The following is a 14,662-nucleotide window of genomic DNA, read 5'->3' on the forward strand; positions in this document are numbered from 1 at the left end:
ACCGTTCAATATCAGAGCATATTGAACGAAACGCATTGGCCAACGTATTAATTCCCCATAGGCTACCGTTGTTACTTGCCATTCAAGATCACACCATATTCTGTCTCGTTTATTGTGCGAGCGCTTGCTGAATGCGCAAATGCTTGCTACTAGTGCGCATCATTTTGTTACAATTCACAAGCGCGCAAACAGCTTGCCAGTTGTTTGTTGGATACGCAGTTTTTAGGGGCTTCCCCTTTTCAGCGCTGGGATGTGACTGCTGAGTCAACTTCAAAGACGAGTAGAAGCCGGGTAATTTTGTGCAGTTTATGCTTACTCTACTTGATTGTATGGATGATAATAATTATATTGGATGGCCTTGATTCATGGAATACCAGGGTATATTGCACTCGTTAGGGCCAATATTGCACTCATCTTCGATTCATGCAATATTGGCCCTAACTCGTGCAATATTCCCTGGTATCCCATTCAAAGCCATCCAATATTAATATATATATTCACTTTTACAGGATGTGCAATATTGTATCATGCACTGTACAGTGTGTATTACATCATACAGGTCACACTTTTTCACACCCAGTGCCATGGGAATTTACAAACAAGATACAAACATGTACACTGTAGTTTGTTGTTAAAGAGTGTAGCTTTATCAATTTAATAATCAATTCACACACACACATACAGACTTTCACCACTTTAATGCATGCATCAATGCCCTGCAAATACATGTAGTAGTTCCAACAGCACTACTTCAGAGCTTCAGATCTCAACACTGTTCTTCTCATACACAACTCTCACAAAAGGTTGTGAGAGTAATGTACACCACAAGTGGACAGATCACGAAGTACTAAAATGAACTCATCAGTAGTGTACATTCCCAAGGAATTGCCATCAAACTGTCCTTTCTAAACCATGTGCAATCCTGCATTGAACTATTAAGGGATCATACAGTTTTGGTTGAGACTGTACAAGTATAAATTCAGGTTGCTACCATTATTGGGTGAGATAATGAGAAACCTCTTATGCAATGTGAAAGAGCATGTAATTCTGAGAGGAATTTAATGTTTATTTGATGAAAATTGGCTTTTAAATGGCGAGATCGCAAAATAGAGCAATCCTAATAAAAGGTGGGACCCACCTTTTTTATAATCACTTTATTTTACTTTGTTTTGGATGTCTCAGTCATTCCAAAACTGATTTTCATCAAATAAACTTTGACTTCATCTTAGAATGGTATGCTCTGTACTATTTCAAGTGGTTTCTTGGTACAAAATGTATCTCACAAAAAAGTTAAAAGCCTAATCCTTGCCTCCACCAATACTGTACATGTACAATGTACCATCCCTGTAAAGCTCGTAATTGTATTTGACTACCGTGTAGGACAAAAGAGAAACATTCCTTCAGTTTACCACCCCTTCTTTCTTTCTTTCTTTTTTCCTATTCAATCCAATAAATGATAATGCAGTAGAAGAAATAGAAGCACCCACTGTAGTGCTTCTGCTTACAATTAAAGAGGAATGCTATAAAAACAATATTAATAACACTAATAATGATGATAATAATAATAATAATAATGATAATAAATGACAATGGTAATGATAACAATAATAATGATAATGATAATAACAATAATAATGAAATTACAAATAAAAATAATAACAATAATAATAATAATAGTAATAATAATAACAATAACAGAATACCAACAATATAGAAACAGTAGTCACAATAATAATTTGAGAATGATAATCATAACATTCACAAGTTTTATTATACTGAAGCATACCGTGCATGCGTTAGAAGAGTGCACAATGATAGGCAAGTCTTTGAAAGCATGTTCGAGGAGAAAAGGGGAAGTTTGCATGCTGGATAGACGGCAGACAATCATCGATAATGCGCTTAGGAACAAAAGAGATAAAAATGCTGTAAAACAGTATAACCAAAAGCAAAGTTTTTGCATACAGTTTGTAGTTTTGTGTTGAAAGTCAGACAGGTATTTAAAGAGATGCCTACTGATTAACACAGAAAGAGAGGTAAACATCTTGCATGTAACCAGTCTAGTTTTCAGAGTGTACATACAATGATTTGTATACAGTACTTGGTAGGTCGGAATCCACTACACGCATGAAACTTGCCAGGTGCAATAAAAAGCCCACGGGACTTCAAGGATCTCGTGCGCAGGGAACGGGTTAAAGACCCGGTCACGTGGGGGATTTATGGGTGGCCCAATTCGTTCGCTACCCCCAGGGACACACACAAAAACTCTGCATAGCGTCGACCAGCGAATACGTGCATTGACGCGTATGCTCATTGGTAACAGTCGACTCATGTAGGGATTGTGCCGCTATGTGTATACTGCCACAGAGATCAGTGATACAGATGGGTGCACGTCACGAGACCGACACCCACGAGTCATACCGCCCACGAGTCATATGGCTCAGGAGTTCGACACTAAGCAAACAAGGCCAACTTGACCGACACATTAAACCCTGTGTGGTACAGCCCTGTCAAACTCATGGACTGTTTTTACCTAGTGTCGGTCTCATGGGCTTTCATTTGCCTCGTGTTGAACTCATGGGCTGTAGGACTCGTGGGCTGTAGGACTCGTGGGTGTCAGTCTTGTGGGAGGACCCCACACAGCAGTATACCATACAGTTACGTGGATTCTTAAATATTCGCAGAGGGGTGACATTTCCATTCCATAAATTCCCATGCTGCTACAGGATCTTTAACTCAAGTGTCATTGCTCGAATCGAGAGAAGTGGTGATGGAAATGTCTCGATAAACCACACGTAGCCTACAGATAAACAGTGACAGTGTTTCTCTATTGATTGGTTTGCAGTTTGGGACTCGCTGCAAAAAGCTGGTAACAAGGGTAAAAAAAAAAACACTATTTCTCTTTCTATCTATCTATCTATCTATCCATCTATTTATCTATCCATTTATCTATCTATCTACATATCTATATATCCATCTATTTATCTATCTATCTATCTACAATGTATCACCATATCTATCTATCCATCTATTTATCTATCTATCTATCTATCACCTTATCTATCTACCTATCTATCTATCTCCAATACTAATCTCAAATCTTTCTATTTCTCTTTTTATCTTGATCTAGATCTATCTATCTATCTATCTATCTATCCATCTATCTATCGCCAATACTAAACTCATAGTCACTGACAGCACTCATACAACAACACATGCAGCTACAGATGGTATTGAAAGGACTGACCTATGCAGTCTGGGACAAAAAGTCTTCGGTATACCAAGTCTAGGGGACATCTTCCCAGAGCACTCCCATGCACAGTTTTCTGACAAAGCTTTTCAAAAGCATGTTATTATGGTACACCCTCATCTTGTAAATTATTAAGATGCCATTCCTTTTATCAGGTATGCAGGCATTTAGGCATTATATGTTAAAAACAATAAACCCTATTGTAACCTACAATAAATCGAAATCATATTGATTAAACAGGACCTACAGTGTGTAGATGTTCACAACAAGAAAGAGAATACTATCCACATATCTATAGCCAATATCGTCTGTAGAAATAATTTTGTTACTTCAGGCACTTGCTTCAAACAAACAAACAAGCAAACAAACAAAAAAACAAGACAAATGTTGGGGGTGGGGCAGACAAAAAAGGACCAAATACCAAATGTTGGTAACTTTCCAAAGATATCATGCAAAGAATGGTGAGGAAAGCTGGAATAAGAAAGAATACTAGTGGTTATTACCTTTAATAGTCTGTTGAGGACTGCATGCACTGTAGCTGATGGTGCTATAATATGTGCTTCCCACAGATTCCTGCCCGATTATACTTGGGAATACTATAAAAGTGGATATTTTCCAGTGAGGAATTTTTTGTGCTCGGCCAGATAAGAGGAGTTTCACATGTTTCTAACTCCGCGGAAAAAGACATGGACCACTGGAACATATAGCAAGCAATAATATTCATGGGCTTTTATATTTGTGCTACAAAGGTTTCTGGTTGTACGAAATGCGTGAAAATTACAACACCACAAAAATTTCCACTTTTACAGTTACTAGTCTTCAAAGGGTTTGATAGTAGGGTTAGTTACACCGTAGGTGGGGTGGGGTGGGATTGGATTGAGTTGAGGTGGCATAAGGTGGGGCAGGGCTGGGTGGGGAACAGTGGGCATGTGTTGGGATAACTTAGGCGGGGTTGAGCGAGTGTATACTCACTGGTTCTAGTAGAACGGTCGTGTCGAGGTAGTGGCCCCGGTAGAAATTGATGATTTCAGGTAATGAGGAGAAAGCTTGGTCTCCTATAACAAACTGGTCTCCCTTTCTTGTGATAATGTAATGTGAAACTTTGCTGTTTTCACTGCAAATCAAAACAAATGAAAAATATGAGCGAGGCAACATAGAGGTGATGTGATCTCTATAATTCAATACATGAAAGAATTGAACACTTTTCCGACTGCATTAAAGACAGGTAACAGAGCATCATGCAAATAAAAATCCAATTTATATTAGGATAACAATAATGATGCTAATAATATAAATAATAATACTATTGAGGATTGTGATTACTATGCCTAATCTTAATGTTATTATTGTCAGGATTATTATCATCAATACTATTACATTATTATTATTATTATCATTATTATTATTATTATTACCATTATTATTATTATTATTATTATTATTGTTATTATAATCATTATCATTATTATTATTATTATTATCACTATCAAAATAATCATCATAATCAGTTATCATAAATAATACATTGTACTATCATTACCCAAGTTTACATACTCTATAGACTTGTATACTCACAAGTCAAATTTTTTGTGAATCATCACATCCAACAACTTCTTTAAGCGGCTAAATTTGTGATTGTGAAAGTACAGCAATGGACATAGAAATCAGAAACCAAGACTTAGGCAACATATGCAATGTACCTTCATCATGTACTGTGTACACTGCATACCCAGTACATGCACAGTGAGTATGAGTACACTGTAGGCATGCACGGCACATTCATGTTGAGATCAGAGTTAAAGTTTTCTTGTGTTGCAAAATTTAGGAATAGCACCCGACTTCCAAAACTTGCAAAAGTACACGGCATTATGTGTCGCAGGATACAATTCAGCACATGTAGCTTCCCAACATCAAATACCATACAGTATACTCCAGTTCAAACAAGGTCCACAAAAAGGACCAGTGCTCAGTTTCCTTTTGTTACATAATTTTTTTTTGGTTTTTTTATAGCTGAACTGTAAACTATGAAACGATATGAAATGTAGATGATGATAACGTTTTTTACTTTGTTGTGATGAGAATTTTGTTATATCAGGCATGCACTGTACAAATGTATGTCAGGTACTGCTGTGTACGCACAAACTGTAGTATACTACATTTGTAGCACCTAGCCTCTATCCATGGACATTCTACGCCTAGTGAGTTCGTACCTGACGCATAGAACCGAGTCTCCAGGGCAAGTACGGCTGTCCCGCACGAGAAATGTACCCGGTCTCTTCTGGCTCAGGTAGTTGTCCGTTTCGCTGCGGGAAATGCTTCCAAAGTGCCATCTGCGCACAAATCGCACGGGAATAGACACGAGATGGAAAGAAACAGACAGTGTTGAGTATTGTGACATCAGAAAGCAGTATTACAAAAGGTACCTACATACAAGTACAGCACATGATCATAGAGTCACGTTCTATAACAGGTGATGAAGAACACAGTATGCAATCGAACGGCTACATTTGTATGTACTTGTTATCTTAAATAGTTTTTGATTTCTAGTGAGGAAGTTCCAGCCTACAAGTTACTTGTACATTATCAACACTTTATAGCATAGTCAATAGTATACAATTGTACCGGTACTCATTGTCATTCCTAGGTTGTACTGTAGTGTAGTACATGTCAGAGCACAGACAAAATTGAAAATACTCAATACATTTTTACAAATATGTCCACCAACAAAATTCTTATCTTTATACCCCCATTCCAGTTCCATAGTGATTTTCTCTCATCGGTCACTCATCCGAAGCTCAGTTTTTCGCTTCCGGCCACTAACCGAAGTGTATCAAATCCAGTCAGATGAATCAGGTCAGAGTCAGAGATGTTGGGTGGTGATCCAATGAGGCAAGACCGTCCGATGAGGATCACACGCGCGCAACATGTCTGGCACTCACCTGATAGTCGACCAATCAAGTCGGATTCATCATTGCGATCCAATAAATTTTGGTGGGTGGCCGATGAGTGACCGACCGATATGAAAAATTTTCTGTGAAATGGGAGGATTGCAGACTGTCATAATTCCAACATATTTTTGGTCCACAGAGAAAGAGGAGGTCTGCCCAGCCCAGCCCTCTGGCTCCTGGACCCTGGCATTTTATGGCCTGGGCTAGGCTAAGGCTGGGCCTGGGGCGATGGGCTACGTGTATGGTCTACTACACTATTCTCGATAGTATGGAATAAGTAAATAAATTAAGAAAGCAGCACAAGGTACGACCTTCTGCGCACTGAGCCAAAATTTGACCGCACAGAATGCATTGACCAGCGGTCGAATTTTGGATGGTGCTTTGGCCTTTGCCATTTACTTTTTTAGATGGTCAAATTATGCGCAGCTTCCTTCCTAGAAATGCCACATGGTTCTCTGCCAACCCTGGGGCGCTCCTTTAACACAGTTAAGATACTTCGCGTTCGGGCTGGTCGTAGCTCAGTTAAAATTAAATTAAATTTACACTAAGACTAAGGCCGCGTTCATGCGAATTTCATAGCCAGAATCACAAACATGAATCATGATTCAAAACGGCGTTTCAAATCACGGTCTTGGCGGAAGAGCATTCATGCGGGCTTTTGCAACGCTGATTCTGGCTCTGCTCATCCTTTGCCATTGCGCAGCGCACTGCGCAGTTTGACCTTGTCTCTGCAACACGAGCCAGACCTCCTTATGCCAACTGATCAGTCAGTTTACTATGTAGGCCTTTTCATTTTTATTTCGGTGAATACTTTTCAGTAAGGTGTGGCATTCAGGCTCTACCCACAGATCAAGGAATATTCCTAATTCTTTGTCTCTCCAATTGTTTCCCTTGGTAGACACAGCGCTGCAGCAATTATTTTTATCAACTCAATCGGAGAGTAATTACATGTTTTATTATATTAAACAGCTAACATTAGATACTAGCATAGAATCGGTGTATGGCGTTGATGAATAAAACAAACAAGTGCAAGTATGGTACTGAAACACACGACTTGTACACAAGCGCGCGAACAGAGCAAGAAGCTGTGGGATACCCAAAGAGATTTTTCTCCTCCCCACCACTGGGGAAAATCTCTTTGGGGATACCCCACGAGACACGCATGCGCACAGCGCACAATGACGTCATAGAATCATGATTGAAATCACGGTTGCGTTCATGCGGTTTCTGCGATCGTGATTCTGGCAGAATCATGATTCAAAACGCCCTTTTTTCCGCGTTTCAGATCGGTGTTTTGAAACGCGTTTAAATGGGAAAATCGCATGAACGCAATGCAACTAAACACGTTTAGCGACTAAATGTGTTTAGAAACGCAATTCTAGTTTCGCATGAACGCAGCCTAAGTTCTCTGCCTGCATAAAACAATCAATGTCAACTTCATCATCAAGTGAACAAGTCCAAATGATGGAATGTAGCATTACGACGTATGGTCACCTGCCATCCATGGCCATGGTGTGCAGAACTGCCATCAGCCAGCCAGCTAGCCAGAAAGCAAAGCGTAATTTACTGGACTATGCGTTTCCGATGGGTGGTCTCTCAATTCTGGTAAAGTGGATGTCAGGCTAAAAATCTGATAAGTTGTGTCTACTGCCGTGCCGTTGTCACGCATATCGCAATAATGCGGAACAACGCACGCAAATACGAAATTGAAGCTCACATCAAAATCAGTATGTCGGACTGTGAGAATGCATTTCGCATATGGGTGTGTGCTAATTTCCTGAACGAATTAGGCCCAGGGTTTACCCATATTTGCAAAGAAAGTTCAATTACAGAAGATTGCTCACGGCATGCACACGTAGAAAAACATTTTTGCTGTCAAAATTGAGAAACACCTGTACAAACAGTCACAAAACCTCTGAAATACCATTACTTACAGTTGTCTGTTGCTGTCGTCGTAAGGGTTTTTCTCATCTTGGGCCGCCATCACGACGTCGGACAGAAAGTCGCGTACGTGACCGTCCGAGATGTGATTGTCGACTTCGCACTAAGTACTGGAGCTCGTTGATGTCAATATATCGAAGAAAACTTCATACGGTAACATCTAATAACTCAAAGAGTACCCTCAACCCCCGGCAAACTTTCGGACACCGCTAAAAAGTTTGGAAAATGATCGGTACCAAAACCAAGGTCCAATATACTTTAGCCTACGAGTATTTTCCCATAGCGCGCATAGATCTTACATTGTACGCAATGGCTACAGGCTAGGCTCGGCCGATGCAGCTCGCTCGATGAAACGAACGATGAACCGAACGAACCCTCTCGACGAAAGGAAGGCACCCATACACACATACACACACACACACACACACACACACACACACACACGCCGCACTCAGCCAGTGTGATGGGGGCACAGTCTAGTATGTGTTATGTCTGAGCGCGGAGTTTGTGTATAATTATTGTGTGAGTGCACAGTCTGTGTATGTGACTGTCAGCGGTGTCTGGCCTGTGTGTGCTCTATTCAGGAAGTTCATCGGACTTACACACAGCATGGCAGACTTCCAGTTTGAGGCGAAAATAAACACGATAACCTACTTAAGTCAAGCAGCTAGCTCTGTGTGTGACGGGTTTCAGGGATCGTAGATAGAGGGAGCTATGTCATTCGGTGTCCGATTCCATGATAAACACAAAAAATTTCATGAAGAAAAAAAAAAATAGAGAGAGAGAGAGAGAGAGAGAGAGAGAGGAAAACAGCATCCAAGAAAAACTGGTAATGATTCTGCCATGATATCTCTCTTCTTTCTTTCTTTCTTTCTTTCTTTCTTTCTTTCTTTCTTTTTCTTACGTAATCTTTTGTTCATGGTTTTCACCTATTTTCTGCAGATAAGTGAATGTTGCGGGTTACCAAAAAAGTGCTACAAATTCTTAGTCATCAACGTGGTTGTTTGAGTTACATGTTTCATATATTTGTTTTGCAAGAACGTGTTTTGTTTTTTCGGGGATTTCCAATTTGATTTGTAAAGAGATTACGTCATAGTAGGCTTCGTTCAAACGAGTCATATCGGGTTATAAATGGTTGGCGTCTGTCATATACTAGTAGATGCATTCTGGAATTAGTGTTTTGCTCAGTCGAATTCTTTCCTAGAAAGTCATACCTTTATAGGCAGCATTTGAATATAGGCCTAAACAGATGAATATAAACGGATGACCGATAATGTGAACAAATGAATATAAGAACAAGGAAAGAAACAAAATTGAATATGAACATCTAATTCTAGAATAATGATAACTGAATTGAAAAAAAACACACACACACTTGCATTCCACTGGTATAATCATAAAATTCTATAGCAGACAAAAAAATAGGAAGAGATTTGATATATTCGTGAAGCAACTTCACAATGTGAATATTATGTAGCATTGCGATATTCTTTCCTATAGTTTCCCATTGTTTGGTTTATTATGGCATAAACACAGCAATGCTTGATTGTGCTGCAACTATAGGTCTAAGTATTATATCCCCTTTGTAAGGTACTGTAGGACTATATATGAAGAGTTTGTTCGCAAAAACCGATAAGTCCATATTTGCCAAATGGAGATATTTGCGATTAAAGGTCAAGAAAAATAAAGAGAATAATAAGAAAATTGTTGCTTCTTTTGACCATAACTTCAAAAATGTACCTTAAATGTAGTGACCAATATATCATTTAAAAGGTATCATTTTGTACTTTATGACAGAGACTGTACTTCAAAATCTTCAAAAATGGACTTATCGGTTTTTGCGGACAAACTCTTCATATGTATAATATATCATTACCTTATAAACGCTTTAGAATCGATGGCAGAATAATGATTCATGTGAAAAATGAAATGATTTCATGAATGATTTCACCTTTTAGTTAACGCCCCTTTAGTATTTTATATGCAAACAAACAAACCACAGCAAGATCGTCATCATTTGAATTGCATTTTGCAATAGGAAGGTTATTTACTCTCTAAAAAAATCGAGTGAAAATATTCACTCAGGGACTGTACAGTACTGGTTGAGGTGGGGATTCATGTTTTGAACATTTCTAAGTGAGATAATGAGAAACCTTTTTATGAAATGTGAAAGAGCATGTAATTTTAAGAAGGATTCAACGTTTATTTGATGAAAATTGGTTTTCAAATGGCTGAGATATCCAAAAAAGTGATAATAATAAAAGGCGACAGGCCACGCCTTTTATTAGGATCTCTTTGTTTCGCCTTGTTTTTGGATATCTCAGCCATTTCAAAACCGATTTTTATCAAGTAAACTTTTGATACCCCCTAGAATTGCATGTTCTTTGACATCTCATAGAGTGGTTTCTGAATATGTTGCAAAACGTTAAAAGCTAAATCCTCGCCTCAACCAGAACTGTACATACCCTTTAAAGGAGTGAATACAAAAAAAGAGTGAATGTAGAGTGAATTTGGAGTGTATTTGGAGTGAAAATTTTCATTTTCACTCGTTTTAGAGTGACCTCAGGGATCACTCCAACATCTTCGTGTGATCCCTGGAGGTCACTTCTAAACAAGTGAAAATGAACGTTTTCACTCCAAATTCACTCTAAATTCACTTTTTTTTTTGTATTCACTCCTTTAAGAGTGAATATTTTCACTCGTTTTTTTAGAGAGTATGATTGTTTCAGTTTCAGTATCAGTATTAGTAAATTTTATCATATCCACTTGCATATAGAAGAAAAATAAGAATGACAATATAACATAATTATTATCATTCACAAGTCACAAAAAATAATATCAATAATCGTTCCCAATACAAATAAAATCGTGTGAAATAATACTTTTATTTCATGGCAAATCTTTTATACAGGTGTGGGAGACTGTTATCAATAAGCAAATCAAGACTTGGACAACGGCCTCAATTGAACACTTACGCCTTGTAACACTCATTCTAGTTTTGTATCAATTCAATTTTAATTTCATGACTATGTATTCATTAGACTTGTATGGGCCTGACATGATAATGATACAGTTCACCGTAATAGATAGAATTAAGAAGAGCTGAATATTAATAAAATAGCACAGAAGTTGGAACTAGAACAAGCGAATGACATGAAATGAAATTAAAGTAAAGTATCATTCTATTTTTCTTTTAATGAAGGCTACGGTATGTAGCCCTTTGCAGATTCTAACACTACAGCTCCGCAGAATACTGTAAAACGAGGAATGCTCGTATGCATTTTAATTTCGCGAATTTCGCGAGCCAAGATTTGCGAAATTGATACATGCAAGTGAAAGTTCTTGTCTATACACTTTACGCATTGCATATTAGAGGCAACTCTCGAAAGTTTCATGCCGCGAAGAAAGCCGCCGGCTCCAATTCACGAAAATTTCACGGCTCGAAAATATCGTGTTTATAAAATGTATATCACCCTCACTTCACACGTAGGCCTACTATAATAATAATGCTCATTTATTGCTGTTTAGTTTTATTCCTGCTTTCTATTTTCAATACAAACTAAACGTAACAAAGTGTCGACATGGCTGGAGTATGAATTATTTCTGGGAAGCAATAGCCATCTTTAAGTGTATGAATTGAAGGTAAGTATTATACATTATAGGCCTAATTAATGATTAGGACAATGCACAGACGTCTGCAGCGTACAAAGATCCGGAGTACCAGTTTAGGTACACATGACTGTTGTGAAGGGGGTGAGAGACCTATGCTATGAGGGCTTCTCGATGCTATAAAGCTGCCAAAGTAGGTAATTCAATTGACTGTGTGTATGCGGAAGGAAAAGTGGATGACTATGATACTCAAGAAATAGTGATTGAAAACATAAAATCCTCTTTGCAGATTTTATGTTCAAATGTCATTCCTGTGCTCATTGACGACGATGATGATGATGATGATAATAATGATAATTATCATAAGTAATGATAATGATGATAATAATAATAATCATCATCATCATCATCATCATCATCATAATCATAATAATCATAATAATAATCATCATATAATAACAATCATAATAATCATAATAATCATAATAATAATCATAATAATAATCATAATAATCATAATAATAACAATAATAATAATGATCTTTTCCGAGGACATAAGCACCTATAATCTTTATAATCATGATAATCACCTTCATAAAAACATGAAAAACAAATCTCTACCTCACTTTCTAGAATCTTACAGCCCAGCGATGCATAATCTCTTAAGCAAGGAAATCTAATCTAATGAAACTCATTAAAATTGCTCGAAAATAGAAATTTGAGTGAATATACACTTGTATATAACTATAATAATAGTGAATGTACTGTCATGCTGAAAGTACAGCTCGATTCGATTTTAACGAAAGTAAGTAAGCAGTGTATGTTGTTTTCTTTTTCTGGTGCATTGTATATTCTTTACGAATGACTGTTTCTGCTGAAAGTACAGCTCGATTTGATTTTAACGAAAGTACGTAAGCAGTGTATGTTGTTTTCTTTTTCTGGTGTATTGTATATTCTTTACGAATGACTGTTTCTGCTGAAAGTACAGCTTGGTTTGATTTCATTATATACAGTGTTATGTTAAATCGTGTGATATGATTTGTTATGAAATTGTTTTGAATATGGAATCAATAAAAGATTATGGAAAAAAGTACAGCTCGATTTGATTTTTAATGAAAGTAAGTGAGCAGTGTATATATTTTTTCCCCCGGTGCATTGTGTATTCTTTACGAATGTACTGTTTTGCTGAAAGTATATACAGCTTAGCTTGATTTCACTATAATTATGTTATGCTGAATCGTGGATTTTGTAATAATTTTTTTTTATATGTAATTTGAGTTGTCATGAATTTGATTTGAATATGGAATCAATAAAAGGTTGTGGAAAAACAAAAAAAAAGTTATGCAAATCATACTTACAAATGGAAAAAAAAAAATTGTTGTGTGTGTGTTTTTTTAACGCTCTCGCCTAGCAGGGAGGTGAGACAAAAAGGAGTGGGCACTCTGCCCTGAGGGTTTTCCCTATCACTCAACGCAGGATTACAAGGGATCAGTGTCCCAACGAACAAGTAAACGACCTCTTACGTAACGAGGTCAGTCTGATCGTTATCACTGCTGTTTGATGTTCGATCCTCGGGGCCGCGGTGATTTGGCCCTCTATCGTTAGGAGTATGGACAGGCCAGTTGACTTGTGTGTGTTCACAAGGACGTGTATGAGGGTTTTACATTCTTTATGCAGGCTCACACGGCATATACTCTTGGGACCAGCTAGTCTAAGAATTCAGCTCTCGATAGATACAAAAATTTTGAAAATCGGCCAAGAAGAAGTTGAGTTTTGACAATGTAACTGTTTAACAATAGCCATTGTTTTGTTCTTGTCTTAATCACATTACGACGCAATGTCAAGTGTAAATCCTGACTAGTGCTGACGAAATTCACCTGTAGATCAGCAGATGTTGGGGTTTTTCTTTAGTCTGATGTATCACTTCATTGTTCGCTCGTGTTGGTTCTCTTGTCATATTTTTTGGGAAACTTGCGTACATCCGCCAAGACATGTTTTTTCTGGTCCCACTAACATATTTTAGTGAGCAATTTTAGTTCTCCAGGGGATGAAAACACTATTTGAATGTTTTTTTGTTGTATGCTGGGGATATATTGAGGCAGGAGGGCTCGAATCTACAACAGAGTGGTCATGATGGAGACTACTATAGGACCTAATCTTGGTGAAATAACTTGCCTCCTTGCCTGGTGTATGGTGAAAACATGTGAGAGTTCAGTGAGAGCTGAACTATCTCACATGTACTGTATCACTGTATGCCTGATAAGATATCCACCATGGCGCTTTTTTTGTCTGTCTCTCTGTTTTTGTTTTATTCTTATTTGAAAGCTGAATGGGTATTTTTTATGATGGTTGTTGCTGTTGTGGTTGGTATTTTCTGTGCTAGCTTGGTATTAAAATTATTATTATCATCAGACATTATTAGGGCCTGTGTTCCACTACTCAGCTGTTCATGTTTCCTTCATATTCTTACAATCAGTATATTATTAATGGTGCTGCTAATCATTATTATTAAATGTTTTTAAGTCTGTGTTAATTTGTTTCCATTTCATGTAAAAGTTATTTCACCATAATAGCATGCAAAGTACATTTTTTCCCACGAAATCTTATAGTACATGGACATGTAAATGCACATAAATTATAATACCTTGAATACTAGCTGCAAAATTTAAAATGTGACCATGCAACCAGTTCACTGCACATCACAATGCACCAGTGTTCTTTGCAGGCACAGCAATGGGTAATGCACCAGTAACGCACCAGTATACACCACCCACCAGTACCACGTGGAGTAATCCAGGTTCTGGCCAGGGAGGGGTGAGACCCACCAGCCTGTTGACAAGGATTGCGCATGTGCACTGTGCAGCCAAGCGGCAGTAATCTAGTTAGTGGAGTGGTCTCTTGGGGAGTGCGGCTCCGA

The 14,662-nt window shown here is 37.9% G+C and overlaps 1 protein-coding gene across 3 annotated transcripts in view; it reads right to left on the reverse strand.

Annotated features, from left to right (window-relative positions):
* LOC139713194 (adapter molecule Crk-like) overlaps positions 1 to 8,476 on the reverse strand; it is a 47,689-nt gene extending 39,213 nt beyond the window's left edge. For all 3 annotated transcript variants that reach the window (XM_071624943.1, XM_071624942.1, XM_071624941.1), the window contains exons 1-3: positions 8,130 to 8,476; positions 5,458 to 5,577; positions 4,220 to 4,361 (exon numbers count right to left, since the gene is read on the reverse strand). In XM_071624943.1, the coding sequence (XP_071481044.1) occupies positions 4,220 to 4,361; positions 5,458 to 5,577; positions 8,130 to 8,179 (312 nt within the window). In that variant the 5' untranslated portion in view covers positions 8,180 to 8,476. The remainder of the gene's footprint in view (positions 1 to 4,219; positions 4,362 to 5,457; positions 5,578 to 8,129) is intronic.
* Positions 8,477 to 14,662: the final 6,186 nt, after the last annotated feature.

This window comes from Diadema antillarum, unplaced genomic scaffold (assembly GCF_040938485.1).
Source record: "Diadema antillarum isolate AM-2024a unplaced genomic scaffold, OU_Dant_1.0 seq00001921_RagTag, whole genome shotgun sequence".
NCBI classification, from domain to species: domain Eukaryota; kingdom Metazoa; phylum Echinodermata; class Echinoidea; order Diadematoida; family Diadematidae; genus Diadema; species Diadema antillarum.